Source organism: Pan paniscus, chromosome 6, assembly GCF_029289425.2.
Source record: "Pan paniscus chromosome 6, NHGRI_mPanPan1-v2.0_pri, whole genome shotgun sequence".
NCBI lineage: Eukaryota > Metazoa > Chordata > Mammalia > Primates > Hominidae > Pan > Pan paniscus.
Window position 1 is genome coordinate 90,355,739 of NC_073255.2, and position 16,648 is coordinate 90,372,386.

Sequence of the window (16,648 nt, forward strand, 5' to 3'; positions counted from 1 at the left end):
AGATAGCTGGGGAATGGCAGGCCAGGGGGCCCCAACTCTGAAGCATGGCACCCACTCCAATGGGATCAGGGACCCCGATTCCATACAGGTGCCTACCCTGGCCTTCACACGAAAGCAGGCTGAGATCATTTTGCATGCACCTCCCAAGCTAGTCTGTTCTAGACACTGAGGACACGTGGGAACAAGACAAAGTCCTCGGCTGGGCACGGTGGCTCACGCCTGTAATCCCAGCACTTTGGGAGGCCAAGGTGGGTGGATTACTTGAGGCCAGGAGTTTGAGACCAGCTTGGCCAACATGGGGAAATGCTGTCTCTACTAAAAATACAAAAATTGGCTGGGCATGGTGGCGCATGCCTGTAATCCCAGCTACTCGGGAGGCTGAGGCAGGAGAATCGCCTGAACCTAGGAGGCGGAGGTTGCAGTGAGGTCATGCTATTGCACTCCAGCCTGGGCAACAGAGTGAGACTCCGTCTCAAAAACAAACAAACAAACAAACAAAAAAACTTCCAGGTGAGAATACAAGGGACAATTTGTTTAAAATAGTCATCACATGAATTAGCATATAGATAAAAACATACAAAGGGAAGATGCTAGGAATACTAGTGGTTGCCTGAGGAGGATGTGACTGGAGCTTTTTCCTGGGTCTTGCTCTGTTGCCCAGGATGGAGTGCAGTGGAGCAATCACAGCTCACTACAGCCTCAACTTCTTGGGCTCAAGCTATCCTCCCTCCTCGGCCACCTGAATAGCTGGGACTACAGGTAGGTACCACCACATCCAGCTAATTGTATTTTTTTTTTTTTTTTTTGTAGAGATGGGGTCTTGCTATGCTCCCCAGGCTGGTTGTAAACTCCTGGGATCAAACGATCCACCCGCCTCAGTCTCCTCAATAGCTGGAACTAGAGGCATGTACCACCACGGCTGGCTACTTTTTAAAATTTTTTGTAGAGACAGGGTTTCGCCATGTTGTCCAAGCTGGTCTCGAACTCCTGGGCTCAAGCGATCCTCCCACCTTGGCCTCCCAAAGTGCTAGGATTACAGACATGAGCCACTGCACCTGCTCAATGTATTACAGTTCTGTATCATTTAACTGTTTCATATCAAATATGTGTAAACAGAAAAAGCACACACATGCAAAATCCTCTAATCCATGGTGGTCCTGGACATCTCAGAATTTTCTTTTTTTGTTGTTGTTTTGTACTTTTTGAGACAGAGTCTCACTCTGTCACCCAGGCTGGAGTGCAGTGGTGCAGTCTCAGCTCACTGCAACCTCCACCTCCCGGGTTCAAGCGATTCTCCTGCCTCAGCCTCCTGAGTAGCTGGGATTACAGATGTGACTACCATCGGAATTTTCTTTTTCTTTTTTTTTCTTTTTCTAGACAGAGTTTCGCTCTTGTCACCCAGGCTGAAGTGCAATGGTGCAATCTTGGCTCACTGCAACCTCTGCCTCCTGGGTTCAAGTGATTCTCCTGCTTCAGCCTCCCAAATAGCTGGGATAACAGGTGCGCACCACCATGCCCAGCTAATTTTGTATTTTTAGTGGAGACGGGGTTTCGCCATGTTGGGCAGGCTGGTCTCGAACTCCTGATCTCAGGTGATCCACCCGCCTCGGCCTCCCAAAGTGCTGGGATTATAAGTGTGAGCCACCACACCCAGCCAGAATTTTCTTAATTCATCAGGTTTGACTGGGGTGCCTGGGAAGGAGCCCTGCATGGGAAACATGTTTTCCAGCCCAAGGCTGTGTGACCTTGGGGAGGTGGATGAGCCTTGCTGAGCCTGTGTTCTGCTCTGTGAAACAAACAGCAATGATGCTGTGCTCATCCAAGGCCCCCAACCCCTGCAGTGCCACCCAGCCTCTGGCTGTGAGTGCTGCATGGAGGCTTCTATGGTGTTTTTTAAGGCCACTGCAAACCCAGCTGGGCACCGTGCCAATTCCTTAGCCGCCACGCCATGCTGTCATCTTAGCCTGAGCTTGGCGTCAACCAAACTCTCTGGATAGCTACGCCACAGACTGCTGTCAAGTCTGGTCATGCCCAGTTTGTGCTGGACAAATCATATTTTTTTCTTCATTACCAAAGTATTAGAAGTGCATCATAACTGATTTAGAAAATTAAAAACGCAAATCATTTTGCCTAACACTGCTACTGTTTTGCTCTACCCTTGTTCGTCCCCAGTGATTACGTTTGCAACACAGTTGTAAGCAAAGCACAATCAATTTTTCCTCTTTTGCTTAGTGTTACATCCTAAGCATCCTGCCTTGTTGCCTCTTTTTGTTTGTTTGTTTTGAGATAGAATTTCACTCTGTTGCCCAGGCTGGAGTGCAGTGGCGTGATCTCGGCTGCAAACTCCGCCTCCCAAGGTTCAAGCGGTTTTCCTGCCTCAGTGTCCCAAGTAGCTGGGACTGCAGGTGCCTGCCACCGTGCCCAGCTAATTTTTTTTGGTCTTTTTAGCAGAGATGGGGTTTCACTAGGTTGGCCAGGCTGATCTTGAACTCCTGGCCTCAGGTGATCTGCCTGCCTCGGCCTCCCAAAGTGCTAGGATTACGCAATTCTTCATGCCCAGCCTATTTTTGTTTTTTTTTTTTTGAGATGGTGTCTTGCTGTGGCACCCAGACTGGAGTGCAGTGGCACCATCATAGCCCACTGCAGGCTCCAACTCCTGGGCTCAATGGATCCTCCTGCCTCAGCCTCCTGAGTAGATGGGACTACACATAGGTCCTACCGTGCCTGTCTAATTTTTATCTATCTATCTATCTATCTATCTATCTATCTATCTATCTATCTATCTATTTAGTTATTTTGAGGCAGAGTTTTGCTCTGTCGTCCAGGCTGGAGTGCAATGGCAAAATCTTGGCTCATTGCAACCTCTGCCTCCTGGGTTCAAGTGATTCTCCTGCTTCAGCCTCCTGAGTAGCTGGGACTACAGGCATGCGCCACCATGCCCAGCTAATTTTTGTATTTTTAGTAGAGAAGGGGGTTTCATCATGCTGGCCAGGCTGGTTTTGAACTCTGACCTCAAGTGATCTGCCCGCCTCAGCCTCCCAAAATGGTGAATTACAGTTGTAAGCCAATGCACCTGACCTATTTATTCATTTTAAGATAGGGTCTTACTCAGTGGCACCATCATGGCTCACCACAGCCTCAACCTCCTGGGCTCAATCAATCCTCCCACCTCTGCCTCCCAAGTAGCTGGAACTACAGGCACACACCACCACACCCAACTAATTTCTGTATTTTTTGTAGAGATAGGGTTTCACCATGTTGCCCAGGCTGGTCTCAAGCTCCTGGGCTAAGGCAATCCTCCTGCCTCGGCCTCCCAAAGTGTTGAGATTATAGCTGTGAGACACTGTGTCAGTCAATTAAAAAAAAAATCTTGTAGAGATGGAGTCTTGCTATGTTGCCCAGGCTGGTCTCGAACTCCTGGCCTCAAGCAGTACCCTCGTCTTGGCCTCCCAAAGTGCTGGAATTACAGGCGTGAGCCACCTCACCCTGCCTATTTTACTTATTTGCTTACTGTTTATCTCTCCACACGAGGATGTGTACCCCAGCAGGTAGGGACACCTGTTTGGTCCACTGCTTTTTCCCCAGCCCCTTACGCAGGACCTAGTACATAGCAAGTGCTCAATAAATATTTGTTGAGGCAAGGTGTGGTGGCTCACGCCTGTAATCCCAGCACTTTGGGAGGCTGAGGCAGGAGGATCATTTGAGGTCAGGAGTTCGAGACCTGCCTGACCATCATGGTGAAACCCCGTCTCTACCAAAAATACAAAAAAATTAGCCAGGTGTGGTGGCGGGCGCCTGTAATCCCAGCTACTCAGGAGAACTGCTTGAAGCCGGGAGGTGGAGGTTGCAGTGAGCTGAGATCGCGCCACTGCACTCCAGTCTGGGTGACAGAGTGAGGCTCCATCTCAAAAAATTTAAGAGATGGGTCTCTCTATGTTGCCCAGGCTGATCTTGAACTCCCGGCCTCAAGTAATCCCCTCACCTTGGGTTCCCAAAGTGCTGGGATTACAGGCATGAGCCACCTTAGCCTGCCTATTTTACTTATTTGCTTACTATCCATCTATCTCTTCACATGAGGATGTGCACCCCAGGAGGTGGGGACTTCTGCTTGGTTCACTGCTTTGTCTCCAGCCCCTTACACAGGACCTGGTACACAACAGATGCTCAATAAATAGTTGTTGGATAAATGGACAAATTAATTCCAACAGGTGGCTCCTGGGAAGGACGCTGGGCCTTGTTATAAATGGAGCCTATGGCCAGGCACAGTGGCTCACGCCTGTAATCCCAGCACTTTGGGAGGCTGAGGCAGGTGGATCACCTGAGGTCGGGAGTTCAAGACCAGCCTGACCAACATAGCGAAAGCCCGCCTCTACTAAAAATACAAAATTAGCTAGGCGTGGTGGCACATGCCTGTAATTCCAGCTACTCAGGAGGCTGAGGCAGGAGAATCACTTGAACCTGGGAGGCAGAGGTTGCGGTGAGCCGAGATCGTGCCACTGCACTCCAGCCTGGGCAACAAGAGTGAAACTCCGTCTCTAAATAAATAAATAGAGCCTACTTGAGGTTTCCAAAAGGAACCCAGCCTTGGATTGGGGTCAGGCATATATTGGGTTTCCTCTACTAGAGACGGCTGACACCAAGAAACACCTGGGGCCTGCCTGGCCCACCCCTTTCCGTTTGCTCCCTGGGGAGATGAGTCCTAAGCACCACCAGCCCAGGTCCATTTCTTACCTGTCAGCATCTCCATCCCATAACCAGAATCCTCCGATGGCAGGTGCCCAGGCATCGAGTCTGTCATTTCCTCAGAGGTTGGCGAGGGGTCTGAAGACAAAACTCCGAATGACACGGGTGTCTTCTGCCTGTCATACTCCTGTCACAGTCCCTCAGGGCCCACCCAGCCCAGTCTCCCCACAGACAAGGGTCCTTTTCTTTCTGTCTCTTTTTTTTTTTTGGTTTGAGAAGGAGTCTCACTCTGTCGTCCAGGCAGGAGTGCAGTGGCGCCATCTTGGCTCACTGTAACCTCCGCCTCCCGGGTTCAAGCGATTCTCCTGCCTCAGCCTCCTGAGTAGCTGGGACTACAGGCGTGAGCCACCATGCCTGGCTTATTTTTGTATTTTTAGTAGAGATGGGGTTTCACTATGTTGGCCAGGCTGGTCTCTAACTCCTGACCTCAGGTGATGTGCCCGCCTCGGCCTCCCAAAGTGCTGGGATTACAGACGTGAGCCACTGCGCCCAGTCATTTCTTTTTTTTTGAGATAGGGTCTCGCTCTGTTGCCCAGGCTGGAGTGCAGTGGTGGGATGACTGCTCACTGCAGCCTCCAACTCTTGGGCTCAAGTGATCCTCCTGCCTCAGCCTCCTGAGAAGCTACACCGACAGGCACACACCACCACATCTGGCTAATGTTTTGTATTTTTCGTGGAGATGTGGGTGTTGCTATGCTGCCCAGGCTGGTCTTGAACTCCTGGCCTCAAGCCATCCTCCCGTGTCAGCCACCCAAAATGCCAGGATTACAAGCATGAGCCACTGTGCCCAGCACCCTCTTGGCTTCTAACAGTCACCCCGTACTGAGGCTCCAGCGCCCAAATCTACCCTCTCCTCTGAAGATGTGGAAAATGAGGCTTGGCAGGGGATAGGGTCAAACTCAGAGCCTCTCACACCCATGGCTTTTTCTTCTGTCCAGCCTCACAAATCCCAGGGGAGCCAAGCCAGGGAGGTGAAGTTTTGAGGGGACCTTCTGGAAGGTCAGAGCTGAGAACACTGATTCACAACGCAGGGACAGATGTGGCCAGAAAAAGCATTCACAGTACCCCGATGGCTCTCAGAATCCACGGAGAGAAACAGCGGCCTGGAGGCCACTTCTTCACCAGGGCAGACCCTCAGGAGGCTAACGGTCCGGCCCTGATTTCTGCAGGGGGTGCTCAGATGCCCGTCCCTTACCTGGGATGGTGACCTGAATGATGTCCAGATCCTCTGGCTCAATTTTGATCGGCCTCAGCCCGCCCAGCTCCCCGGAGGTTCCTGCAAGGAGGAAAGGAAGAATCCTGTCAAGTCTGGCATGATCCCGACTGGGCAGAGTGACTCTTTCCAGAACATTCTGGTGTCTGTAACTTGTTAGTGAGGCCCTACCTAGGACAAGTCATGTCAGCCCCCTGGCTCCGCCCAAACTGGAATTGGAGGTCAGGGGAGCCCTCAGGCCAGGCTTAGGGGCTCTGATTTACAGACCCGGTGACTGAGGCCCCCCAGAGGGGAGGCTGCTGGTCCAAGAACCTGCAGCCTGGGTCTGGGCATCGACAGGAGGCAGTGGTGATGCCAGCACCCAGCTCTCCATGTCACCGACCCCAGTAAGCTCCCAGCATGCCTTGCACCTCAGCTCTGCGAGGCCTAGTGGAGGCAGGTGGGCAGAGGAGGCTCGTTAGCACTCCAGGCTCATGGGCTGAGTTGAGCTCCTCCCCAAGGCTGCCGGGTAGGGCTGGTGGTTGCCCTCCCGGCCCACCACACACACAGCGGGCCCTGTTCCTTCTCACCTGGCCCGCAGTCTTCAGACATGCTGCCCTTGTCTGACCTGTGAAGGGAAGCAGGAAATGACACCTGTCAGCCAAGTCCAGGGCCACCCTGCCCCAGCCTTGCCCCTCCAGGCAGTCAGGGCCCACCGCGGGTGCCACTGCAGAAGGCATTCCTGTCCCCATCGGCCCCTGGCCCTCCAGGATGGTGCTCCCCACCTCCACCAGGAAGACAGATTCCCCGTGTCTTGTCTCCAGGGACCACAATCTCCAGGGGTGGCCGAGCCAGGCACCTGCTCACTCTCCTGGGGTGAACCATCTGGGGATCCCCCTTCCTCACCATCTGGGAGCTCTGGGGCTCCTGGGCTTGGCACACTGGGGGTTTGATCACTGCTTGTGGGGGACTGAGACCTGCAGGGCCTGGAAAGGGTTAAAAATCTGGGGAAGGGGCTGGGGAATGAAGGTGGCAGGAACCCTGGGACAGATGATTTGGTTAATTCCCTCCCTCCCAGGGAACTGCAGGGAGAGGCCTGATATGATGTGGGGATTCTGGGATAAACGGCCCACCCCTGCCCCTAAGAGGTCAGAATGTGCTTGGGGGGTGTTGGTGGATGGTAGCCAAGCTGAGTGCTGGGGCCAGGGTCTGGTGGGCACTCAGGACAGGCATCAGACCTGGTGTTGGTATGTATGTATGCATGTAGGTAGGTGTGTATGCATGTAGTAGGTATGCATGCATGTAGTAGGTATGTATGCATGTAGTAGGTATGTATACATGCATCCATGTTTTTTTGTTTTTTTTTTTCTTTGAGACGGAGTCTTGTTCTGTTGCCCAGGCTGGAGTGCAGTGGCACAATCTTGGCTCACTGCAACCTCCGCTTCCAGGGTTCAAGCGATTCTCCTGCCTCAACCTCCCGAGTGGCTGGGACTACAGGCATGCACCGCTGCGCCTGGCTAATTTTTTTTGTATTTTTAGTAGAGACAGGGTTTTGCCATGTTGGCCAGGTTGGTTTCGAACTCCTGACCTCAGGTGATCTGCCTGGCTCAGCCTCGCAAAGTGCTGGGATTACAGGCGTGAGCCATCATGCCCAGCTGCATGTTTGTATTTTTGAAACAAGGTCTTTACTCTGTTGCCCAGGCTGGAGTGCAGTGGTGCGATCATAGCTCACTGCAGCCTTTACCTCCCAGGCTCAAGCAATCCTCCCATCTCAGCCTCCCAAGTAGCTGGGACCACAGGTACCAGCCACCACGCCCAGCTAACTTTTTATTTTTTGTAGAGACAAGGGTCTCACTATGTTGCCCAAGCTGGTCTCAAACTCCTGGGATCAAGAGATCCACCCACCTCGGCCTCCCAAAGCGCTGGGATTACAGGAGTGAGCCATCAAGTCCGGCCTGGTGTGGGCATGTATTTATTTTGAGATAGAGTCTTGCTCTGTCACCCAGACTGGAGTACAGTAGTGCAATCTCAGCTCACTGCAACCTCTCCCTCCCAGGTTCAAGCCATTCTCTTGCCTCAGCCTCCCGAGTAGCTAGGATTACACATGCACACCACCACACCTGGCTAATTTTGTTTTTAGTAGAGATGGGGTTTCACCATGTTGCCCAGGCTGGTCTCGAACTCCTGACCTCAAGAGATCCGCCCGCCTCGGCCTCCCAAAGTGCTGGGATTACAGATGTGAGCCACCGCGCCTGGCCTAGTGTGGGCATTTAGAGGCTTCTGAGAGAGGTGACATCTGGCTAGATGTTGGGGGCGGGAGAGTTCTCTAGGTGAGAGTTCTCTAGGCAGAGGGAAGTAGGTGGAGTCTGTTTTCCCTTGCCCTCCCTTTGCACCTTCGAGGGGTGGTGGTGTGGTGGGAGCCGCCCTGGGTACCCCCTTGCAGGTAACACTGCCTCAGCCCAGAGCAGGGCTGGCCGTGGGCCTCCGGGGCCAGGGGCGGGGCCTCACCGAGCATTCCCAGCAAGGTCAAGGACGGTGGCCCTAGAGACCTCTGCAGAGGTGTCCTCTGGCGGGCTGGCTGGCTCCAGCTTCGTGGTGTCTTTGGTAAACTTGTTCCCTGTGGGGAGAGTCAGGGAGGTCAGGGTGAAGGCCCTCTGGCCTCCTCTTGCTGCAGAGCCCCTGGGTAAAGGTCTGTGTGTGAAGCTGGGGGAATCCCGGGGATAGGGCCTGGCCTCTGCCTGTCCTTGTGGGCACCATGTCCAGCCAACAGCCAGGAACGGGTCCTGGGGAGAGACTCTGACGCCAGAAGGAGGAACAGCAGCCCTAGTGCCAGAGGTGGCCAGAGATTTGGGAGAGCAAGGGGCAGGAGGAATGGGAGGCAGCAACCAGAGATGGTTCTCCTGCCCTCCAACACACTATGGGGGCTGAGCCCTCAGAAAAGGGCCGGGGCTTCCCCACGGCTGCATCACAAGCCCAGGCTCTCATGTCATCGTGCCAGGAGCCCAGAGGAAGGCGCCCTTATCCTCATCTCACAGACGTGGACACTGAAGCCCACAAGACCTTGCCCAAAGTCACACAGCTGGTGGGAGGCGGGACCGGAACTGGGGTGCCAGGATAACCCCAAGAACTGTGATGCTTTTGCTACCCCGGGAAGAGCCCGCATCTTCCTCCTGGGACAGGTGTGCTGGCCCACGGGCCACTGCATGGGCTCTGGAGTCACACTGCTGGGCATGCAGCAGGGACCCGTGCTCACCAGCTGGGCTTCCGTTCCTCTGTCTGCACGTGAGAGTAGGAGTGGAGCCACCTTCATAGGATTGTTGGAATCAGATTAAAATAAAATATGCTGGCAGCTTCAAAGAGAGCCTGGCACAGGCTCAGGTTCACCAACCTGGCACCGGTTAGCGTCCAGCTTTAGTACTCTCTGTCCAGGGCATTTGAAGCTGGGAGGGGTTGTCCTGACAGTCTGTCAGCACCTAGAAGCCTGGGACCCATTTCTGTCCCAGGACACAGAAGCCACAGCCCAGCCTCCCTCCCTGCCTGAGGGGAGGCGCTCAGGAGGACCAAGTCCAGGGTGGTGGCAGCTCGGGTTCTGTTGGGGAACCAATCTGGAAACTTCAGAATGGACTAGATGGTCCCCACATACCTGTGAAAATTCGCTCATCAAACATCCTGGGGAGAGAAGAGAGACAGGCATGAGAACAGTGCAGGCTGGAGGACTCTCCCAGGGCTCGGGGAGATGCCTCCAGTCCCCTTTGGTGATGGTCACTGAGTGACACATGCACAGCTACAGACCTGGGCACCCGGCAGACATGCAGGCAGGAGAGGGCATGTCTGGAACCTCAGAACATCCCAAACCGTTTATTTTTATTTTTATTTTTGGAGACAGAGTCTCACTTTGTCGCCCAGGCTGGAGTGCAGTGGTGCGATCTCGGCTCACGGCAACCTCCGCCTCCAGGGTTCAAGCGATTCTTCTGCCTCAGCCTCCTGAGTAGCTGGGACTACAGACGTGCACCACCATGCCCTGCTAATTGTTGTACTTTAATCTAATTAATTAATTAACTTTTTTTTTGAGATGGAGTCTTGCTCTGTCGCCCAGGCTGGAGTGCAGTGGCGCGATCTCAGCAGGGGAGTGGGGTCTCTCAGCGTGAAAACAGAAGTCATCGTCAGCCTCGCTCCCCCAGCTCTGCCTCCCATGACTGGCGTTTTTGGTTCTGTTCTAATTTCCCGCTGGGTTCCCCATGAACCTCCGCCTCCCGGGTTCAAGGGATTCTCCTCCCTCAGCCTCCTGAGTAGCTGGGATTACAGGCGTGTGCAACCATACCCAGCTAATTTCTGTATTTTTAGTAGAGATGGGGTTTCACCATGTTGGCCAGGCTGGTCTCGAACTCCTGACCTGAGGTGATCCACCTGCCTCAGCCTCCCAAAGTGCTGGGATTACAGGCGTGACCCACGGCACCCAGCCTATCCCAAACCATTTTTGCAGTTAGGGAAAGCATGGGCCAACCCCTGGGGCGGTCTTGGAGGGTCTAATCTGCTCACAACTCCCTGGGGGCCTCTTCTGGCCCCAGGTGAGTGACTCAAGCCCATTTCCCACCAGCACCTACTCTGAATGACTTGTTCGTTTATCCTGAGGGCTTTTGCCGAACTTCTCCTGCATCTTACTCAGTGACAGGCACAGGACGGCACAGAGCAGAGCTGCCAACCGATCGTGGCAGCACAAGGTGAACCGTGGGATCCTTTTTTTTTTTTTTTGAGTTGGGGTCTTGCTCTATCACCCAGGCCGGAGTGCAGTGGTGCAATCGTAGCTCACTGCAGACTCGAACTCCTGGGTTCAAGCGATCCTCCTACCTCAACCTCCCAAGTAGCTGGGACTATAGGCATGCGCCACCAATGCCAGCTAAGTTTTAAATTTTTCTGTAGAGACAGGGTCTTACTGTGTTGTCCACGTTGAACTCCTGACCTCAAGTGATCCTCCTGCCTCAGCCTCCCAGAGCGCTAGGATTACAGACAAGAGCCACTGTGCCTGGCCTCGTGGGACCCTTCACAGGTGTCTTAGAAATCAAGGGGGCCCAAGCAGTGAGTGGCCAGCCCTTCCCTTAGGGAGGGAAGCAGGAGAGACTTTGCAGGAGAGAGAGCACTGAGCTAGGTGAGGTGACTGGAGGCTGGAGGTGGAGGTGCACGGCCTTCAGTGCTGTCCTCAGGCACCTGGCCTCTACCCTGTGGGCAACAGGTGCCCCAATGGTCATGACAAGGTCAGATTATCAGAGAATGTATTGGAGGAGGGGAGGCTGGGCACCCAGGGGACCATTTAGGGACCCAAGTCATCCAGGTAAGATGCATGGAACCAGCCGGGCGTGGCGGCTCAAGCCTATAATCCCAGCACTTTGGGAGGCTCAGGCAGGTGGATCACCTGAGGTCAGGAGTTTGAGACCAGCCTGGCCAACATGGTGAAACCCCGTCTCTACTAAAAATACAAAAACTAGCCAGGTGTGGTGGTGCATGCTTGTAATCCCAGCTACTTGGGAGGCTGAGGCAGGAGAATTGCTTGAACCTGAGAGGCAGAGGTTTCAGTGAGCCGACATAGCACCACTGCACTCCAGCCTGGGCAATAGAGTGAGACTCCATCTTAAAAAAAAAAAAAAAATGATGCATGGAACCTCTAGCCAGGAAAATGAGGATGAAATAAAGGTCTGAGAGTCTGAGAGGGCGGGGCTGGGCTCACACACTCTCCTGCCTCCAGGACTGGAGTTCTGGCATTCTTTCCCTTCTAACCTCAGCCCCACCAGGGTGGTGCCTGGTGGTGGATCAGGGGCCCTCAGGCAGCTGATTATGGAGGTACAGCTTCCCTGCCATGGAGTGGCTGGACCACAGACAGAGCCTTGGGCTCTAGGGGGAATGTAGGAGGAAAGAAGGGATGTCCCAGCCTGCATACCTGACAATGTCCAAGGGAGGACCCAGCAGGAAATTAAAACAGAGGCAAAAACACCAATCCTGGGAGGCAGAGCTGGGGGTGCGAGGCTGACGGTGACTTCTGTTTTCACGCTGGAGGCCCCACTCCCCTGCCACTCCTGAAGGCCCCCACACATCTGGATCCACAGGCCCAGAGGCAGCCTCAGGGAATAATTTTGGGGGAAAACTGGCTTCCTTTCTGAGGCCTGCTTCCTCAGCTCCACCCAGTGATGGAGACACAGTCAGCATTGGTTGTCGTTTTATTATTGTTTTCAGAGACAGGGTCTGGCTCTGTCGCCCAGGCTGGAGTGCAGTGGCGTGATCATAGCTCACTGCAGCCTCCAATTCCTGGGCTCAAGTGATCCTCCTCCGTCAGCCTCCTCAGTAGCTAGGACTACAGGTGCATACCACCAGGCCTGGCTATTTATTTTATTTTTTGTAGAGATAGGGTCTCACTATATTGCCCAGGTTGGTCTCAAACTCCTGGCCTCAAGCGATCCTCCTGTCTCAGCCTTTCCAAGTGCTAGGATTACAAGTGTAAGCCACTGTGCCCAGCCTGCAGTTTTATTATTTACAGTTTTATTTATTTATCAGGGAGAACAGGGTCGGGGAGATGTGGGTTCGAGACAGCATCAGGGACTTACACCATTCCCTGGGGGGGCATTGGGGGTGGAGGCAGATGTCAGGGAGCGGTCAGATGCCCTCACGGGCTGCCCGGACTGGAAGGCCCACATGATAGGCACTGACCAAGGGGTCGCTGGCCAGCCTCTAAGCACAGTTCTGAGTTCTAGAAATCTTCTCCAGATACTTTCTCCTCCTAAGTTCTGGCTTAGCTAGAACCAATATATCTGCCCCTGAGGTGTGAACCCACAGCCCTGGGGGATTCTATTGTATCCCAGTAGGAATACAGACATGAGAAGTAGGAGGCCAGAACTTGGCATGAGTTGGGGTTGGGGCAGAGGTGGGGGGCAGAGAGCTGTACCACCAATAACAAGACCCTCAGGCCTTGTAGAAAGCACTTCTGACTCCCAGATGGTGCATACCCTGCAGATACCTGGGCCAGGGCAGAGACTCTACCTCCTGGCTCCCCCCACTTTTTTTTTTCTTTTTGGAGATGGGGTCTTGCTATGTTGGCCAGGCTGGTCTTGAACTCCTAGGCTCAAGTGATCCGCCCACCTTGGCCTCCTAAAGTGCTGGGATTACAGGCCGTAAGCCACCGTGCTCAGCCCCTGGCTCCTTTTTAAGCCCTCTTCTCTCCTGACTCACTTTTGCCAGGATGATCTCAGATGGTTAAATGATGAGGCTGGGGTGTGTAATAGAAAAAAGTGTACTTGGAGGCTCTGAAGCTGTAGCCACTGTTCTAAGCATTTCATCCACATCTGGTAATTTACTCTCCGATCAACACTATGAGGCGTGGACAATTATCAGGCCTGGTTATTCTATGTTTAATTTATTTATTTAGAGATGGATTCTCGCTGTCACCCAGGCTGGAGTGCAGTTGTGCCATCTTGGCTCACTGCAATCTCTGTCACCCGAATTCAAGCCATTCTCATGCCTCAGCCTCCCGAGTAGCTGGGACTACAGGCGTGCGCCACCACACCTGGCTAATTTTTGTATTTTTAGTAGAGACGGAGTTTCACCATGTTGGCCGGGCTGGTCTCAAACTCCTGACCTCAGGTGATCCACTCATCCTGGCCTCCCAAAGTGCTGGGATTACAGGCGTAATCCAGGCCACCATGCCTGGCCTATTTTTTATTTTTTGAGATGGGGTGTCACTCTGTCACCCAGGCTGGAGTGCAGTGGCACGATCATAGCTCACTGCAGTCTCGAACTCCTGTGGTCAAGTGATCCTCCCATCTCAGCCTCCAAGTAGCTGGGACTACAGGCACCTGCCACCATGCCTGGCTAAATTTTTAAATATTTTGCAGAGATGGGGTCTCGCCATGTTGCCTGGGCTGGTATCAGGCCTGGTTTATGTAAATGAGGCACAGAGTGGTTAAGTAACTTGCCCAAGGACACCCAGGTCGGAAATGTCTTCAGGTGCACCGATGCACTTAATGATGTTTTAATTCACAAGGGAAATAAGGACAATGAAAAAACACCTCATGCTTATTAAACATCTGCTACATGTCAGGTGTGTTTCATCCACTTTTTCATTTTATGTTAGGAAAACTTGGGTCGGGGGGGCCATCATTGTCCCTTCCCCCCACCCCTGCCGCCTTTTTTTTCTTTTTCTTTTTTTTTTAAGAAACAGGGCCTTGCTCTGACACTCAGGCTATGCAGGCCTGGGCAATATAGCAAGATCCCATCTCTACTCAAAAAAAAAAAAAAAAAAAATTACAAAGTGCCTGATTAGGCCAGACACCGTGCCTGCATTTTCCATTCAATCCTCAAAAGGCCCAGAAGGAATAGGCCACACAGCTACGCAAGGAGCTATAACAGAATTCTCTCTCAGACTCGTCTGATTCTCTGTGTTAAGTTAGAGAACCCATTCATTCTGCCCCTGCCCCATCATTGCCTCCCCAGGCCCCTGCTTAGCCCACATGCCCCAAAACCTGGAGCCCAAGCCAAGCCCGGAGCAGAAGGCCAGACCCCTACGCCCACCCGCACCTCTCTTTTTTGAGACAGAGTCTCACTTTGTCACCCAGGCTGGAGTGCAGTGGCATGATCTTGGCTCATTGCAACCTCTGCCTCCCGGGTTCAAGAGATTCTCCTGCCTCAGCGTCCCAAGTAGCTGGGATTACAGGCACCCACCACCACACCTGGCTAATTTTTGTATTGTTAATAGAGACGGGGTTTTGCCATGTTGACCAGGCTGGTCTCGAACTCCTGGCCTCAAGCGATCTGCCTGCCTTGGCCTCCCAAAGTGCTGGGATTACAGGCATGAGCCACTGCACCCAGCCCCACCCGCACCTCTTAATGATGAAGTGGATACTATGGCGCTCCTCCAGGATCCGCTTCAGCTTGGGGACTCCGTAAGTGCAGGGGCGCTTGAAGGGGATCTTGTCCGGGATGCCCACGATCTCCACAGCCTCCGGGTCACAGGCAATCTTCCGGTAGGGCACGGGGACCATGTGGTCCAGGCCCAGGGCTTCCGCTGGAAAGACAACCAAACAGCAAGGCTGAGTGTTAGACAGGCTGCTGGACACACAGGACCCGGGAGCTGCGGTCCCCATCACCTCCCACCGTCCCCACTCCACTCTGGCCATGTAGCGGCCAGAGGGATCCTGCAGAAATATCAAAATCATATCACTTTTCTGTTAGGAAATTGGCTGGGCTGGGTGCGGTGACTCATGCCTGTAACTCCAGCACTCCGGGAGGCTGAGGTGGACAGATGGCTTGAGCCCAGGAGTTCAAGACCAGCCTGGACAACACAGCAAGACCCCATCTCTGCAGAAAGTAAAATACAAAAAGCTAGGTGTGGTGGTGCACGCCTGTGGTCCCAGCTACTCGGGAGGCTGAGATGGGAGAATCACTTGAGCCTAGGAGTTCGAAGCTGCAGTGAGCCAAGATCATGCCACTGCACTCCAGCCTGGGCAACAGAGTGAGACCCTGTCTCAAAAAATAAAAATAAAAAATGTCCAGTGGCTCCCATCTCATTTGGTGACAGCCAAAGTCCTACGTATGTGACTTCATCACCTCTGACCTCATCTGCCCCCTTCATGCCTCTGTGTGCTCCCCCTACCCCTGCCGCCCCCTTGGTGCTTCCCCTACAGGCCAGGAGCATACACTCGGTTCAATGCCTTTGTACCTGCTCTTCTGTCTGCTCAGATCCCTTTCTCCTAGAGATCCATAAACATCCATCCATCAGTCCATCCATCCATCCATCCATCTGCCCATTCATCCATCCATCCTTTCATCCATCCATCCATCCATCCATCCACCCACCCGGCTGTCCATCCATCTGCCCATCCATCCATCCATCCATCCATCCACCCATCTTTCCTTCCCTCCCTCCCTCCCTCCTTTCAGGTGTTTGCTCAAATAGCACTTTGGCAGCCTAACACAGCCTCCTCCATCCCTCATTCCCTCCCCTGCTGTGTCTGTCATCCACTGGTCATCACCTGACACTACATCCACACTCATCTCTGTGTACTGTCTAGAAGGGAAGCTGCATAAGAACAGGGGTTTTGGCCAGGTGCAGTGGCTCATGCCTGTCATCCCAGCACTTTGGAAGGCTACAGTGGTTGGGAAATGCTTGAGCCCAGGAGTTCAAGACCAGCCTGGGCAACACAGTAAGAAGCCATCTCTATAAAAATACAAAAAATTAGCCGGGCTTGGGCCTGTAGTCCCAGCTACTTGGCAGGCTGAGGCTGGAGGATCGCTTGAGTCCAGGAGTTCGAAGATGCAGTGAGCTGTGATTGCACCACTACACTCCAGCCTGGGTGACAGAGCGAGACTGTCTGAAAAAGAGTAGGGGTTTTGTTTTCTGCCTTGCCACTGTGACCTCAATGGGGCTGGGCACACACTAAGTGCTTTCTGCGTAGTGAATATACAAATGGCTAAAGGAAGTGCCCAAGCTTGAGGTTAGCTCCTGGCAGGCGAGTAGTTGCACAGGTGAGCACAGGTGTGTGCCTTCTTCCAGGGAGGAGCTTGGCACGCCCTTCATTCACCAGCGCCATAAACAAGACACACCCCAGAAGCTGACGGCTCTGCCAACAGCCAAGCAGACAGAATCCAGGCTCATGCCCAGGCTACTTGCTCTGTTTTCCCAGACTTGTGCCATTTCAGTCATTCACTTCGACCCCAGCTACACGTTTTCAT

General features: G+C 53.3%; 2 protein-coding genes across 13 annotated transcripts in view; both read right to left on the reverse strand.

Annotated features, from left to right (window-relative positions):
- The window catches only part of GTF2IRD1 (GTF2I repeat domain containing 1), a 149,676-nt gene that overhangs the window by 58,923 nt on the left and 74,105 nt on the right, over positions 1 to 16,648 (reverse strand). For all 12 annotated transcript variants that reach the window (XM_034951434.3, XM_055114477.3, XM_034951433.3 and 9 more), the window contains 6 exons: positions 14,798 to 14,981; positions 9,579 to 9,604; positions 8,444 to 8,552; positions 6,526 to 6,563; positions 5,939 to 6,019; positions 4,732 to 4,821 (listed from right to left, as the gene is read on the reverse strand). In XM_034951434.3, the coding sequence (XP_034807325.2) occupies positions 4,732 to 4,821; positions 5,939 to 6,019; positions 6,526 to 6,563; positions 8,444 to 8,552; positions 9,579 to 9,604; positions 14,798 to 14,981 (528 nt within the window). The remainder of the gene's footprint in view (positions 1 to 4,731; positions 4,822 to 5,938; positions 6,020 to 6,525; positions 6,564 to 8,443; positions 8,553 to 9,578; positions 9,605 to 14,797; positions 14,982 to 16,648) is intronic.
- Positions 9,613 to 14,790, reverse strand: LOC112440494 (uncharacterized). The gene has a single exon (XM_055114482.1). The coding sequence runs from the start codon at positions 12,019 to 12,021 to the stop codon at positions 11,503 to 11,505; it is 519 nt and encodes a 172-aa protein (XP_054970457.1). The 5' UTR covers positions 12,022 to 14,790; the 3' UTR covers positions 9,613 to 11,502.

Excerpts from the sequence above, each read along its gene's own strand:
- LOC112440494 (XM_055114482.1), bottom strand. The coding sequence starts at position 12,021 with ATGTGTGGGGGCCTTCAGGAGTGGCAGGGGAGTGGGGCCTCCAGCGTG.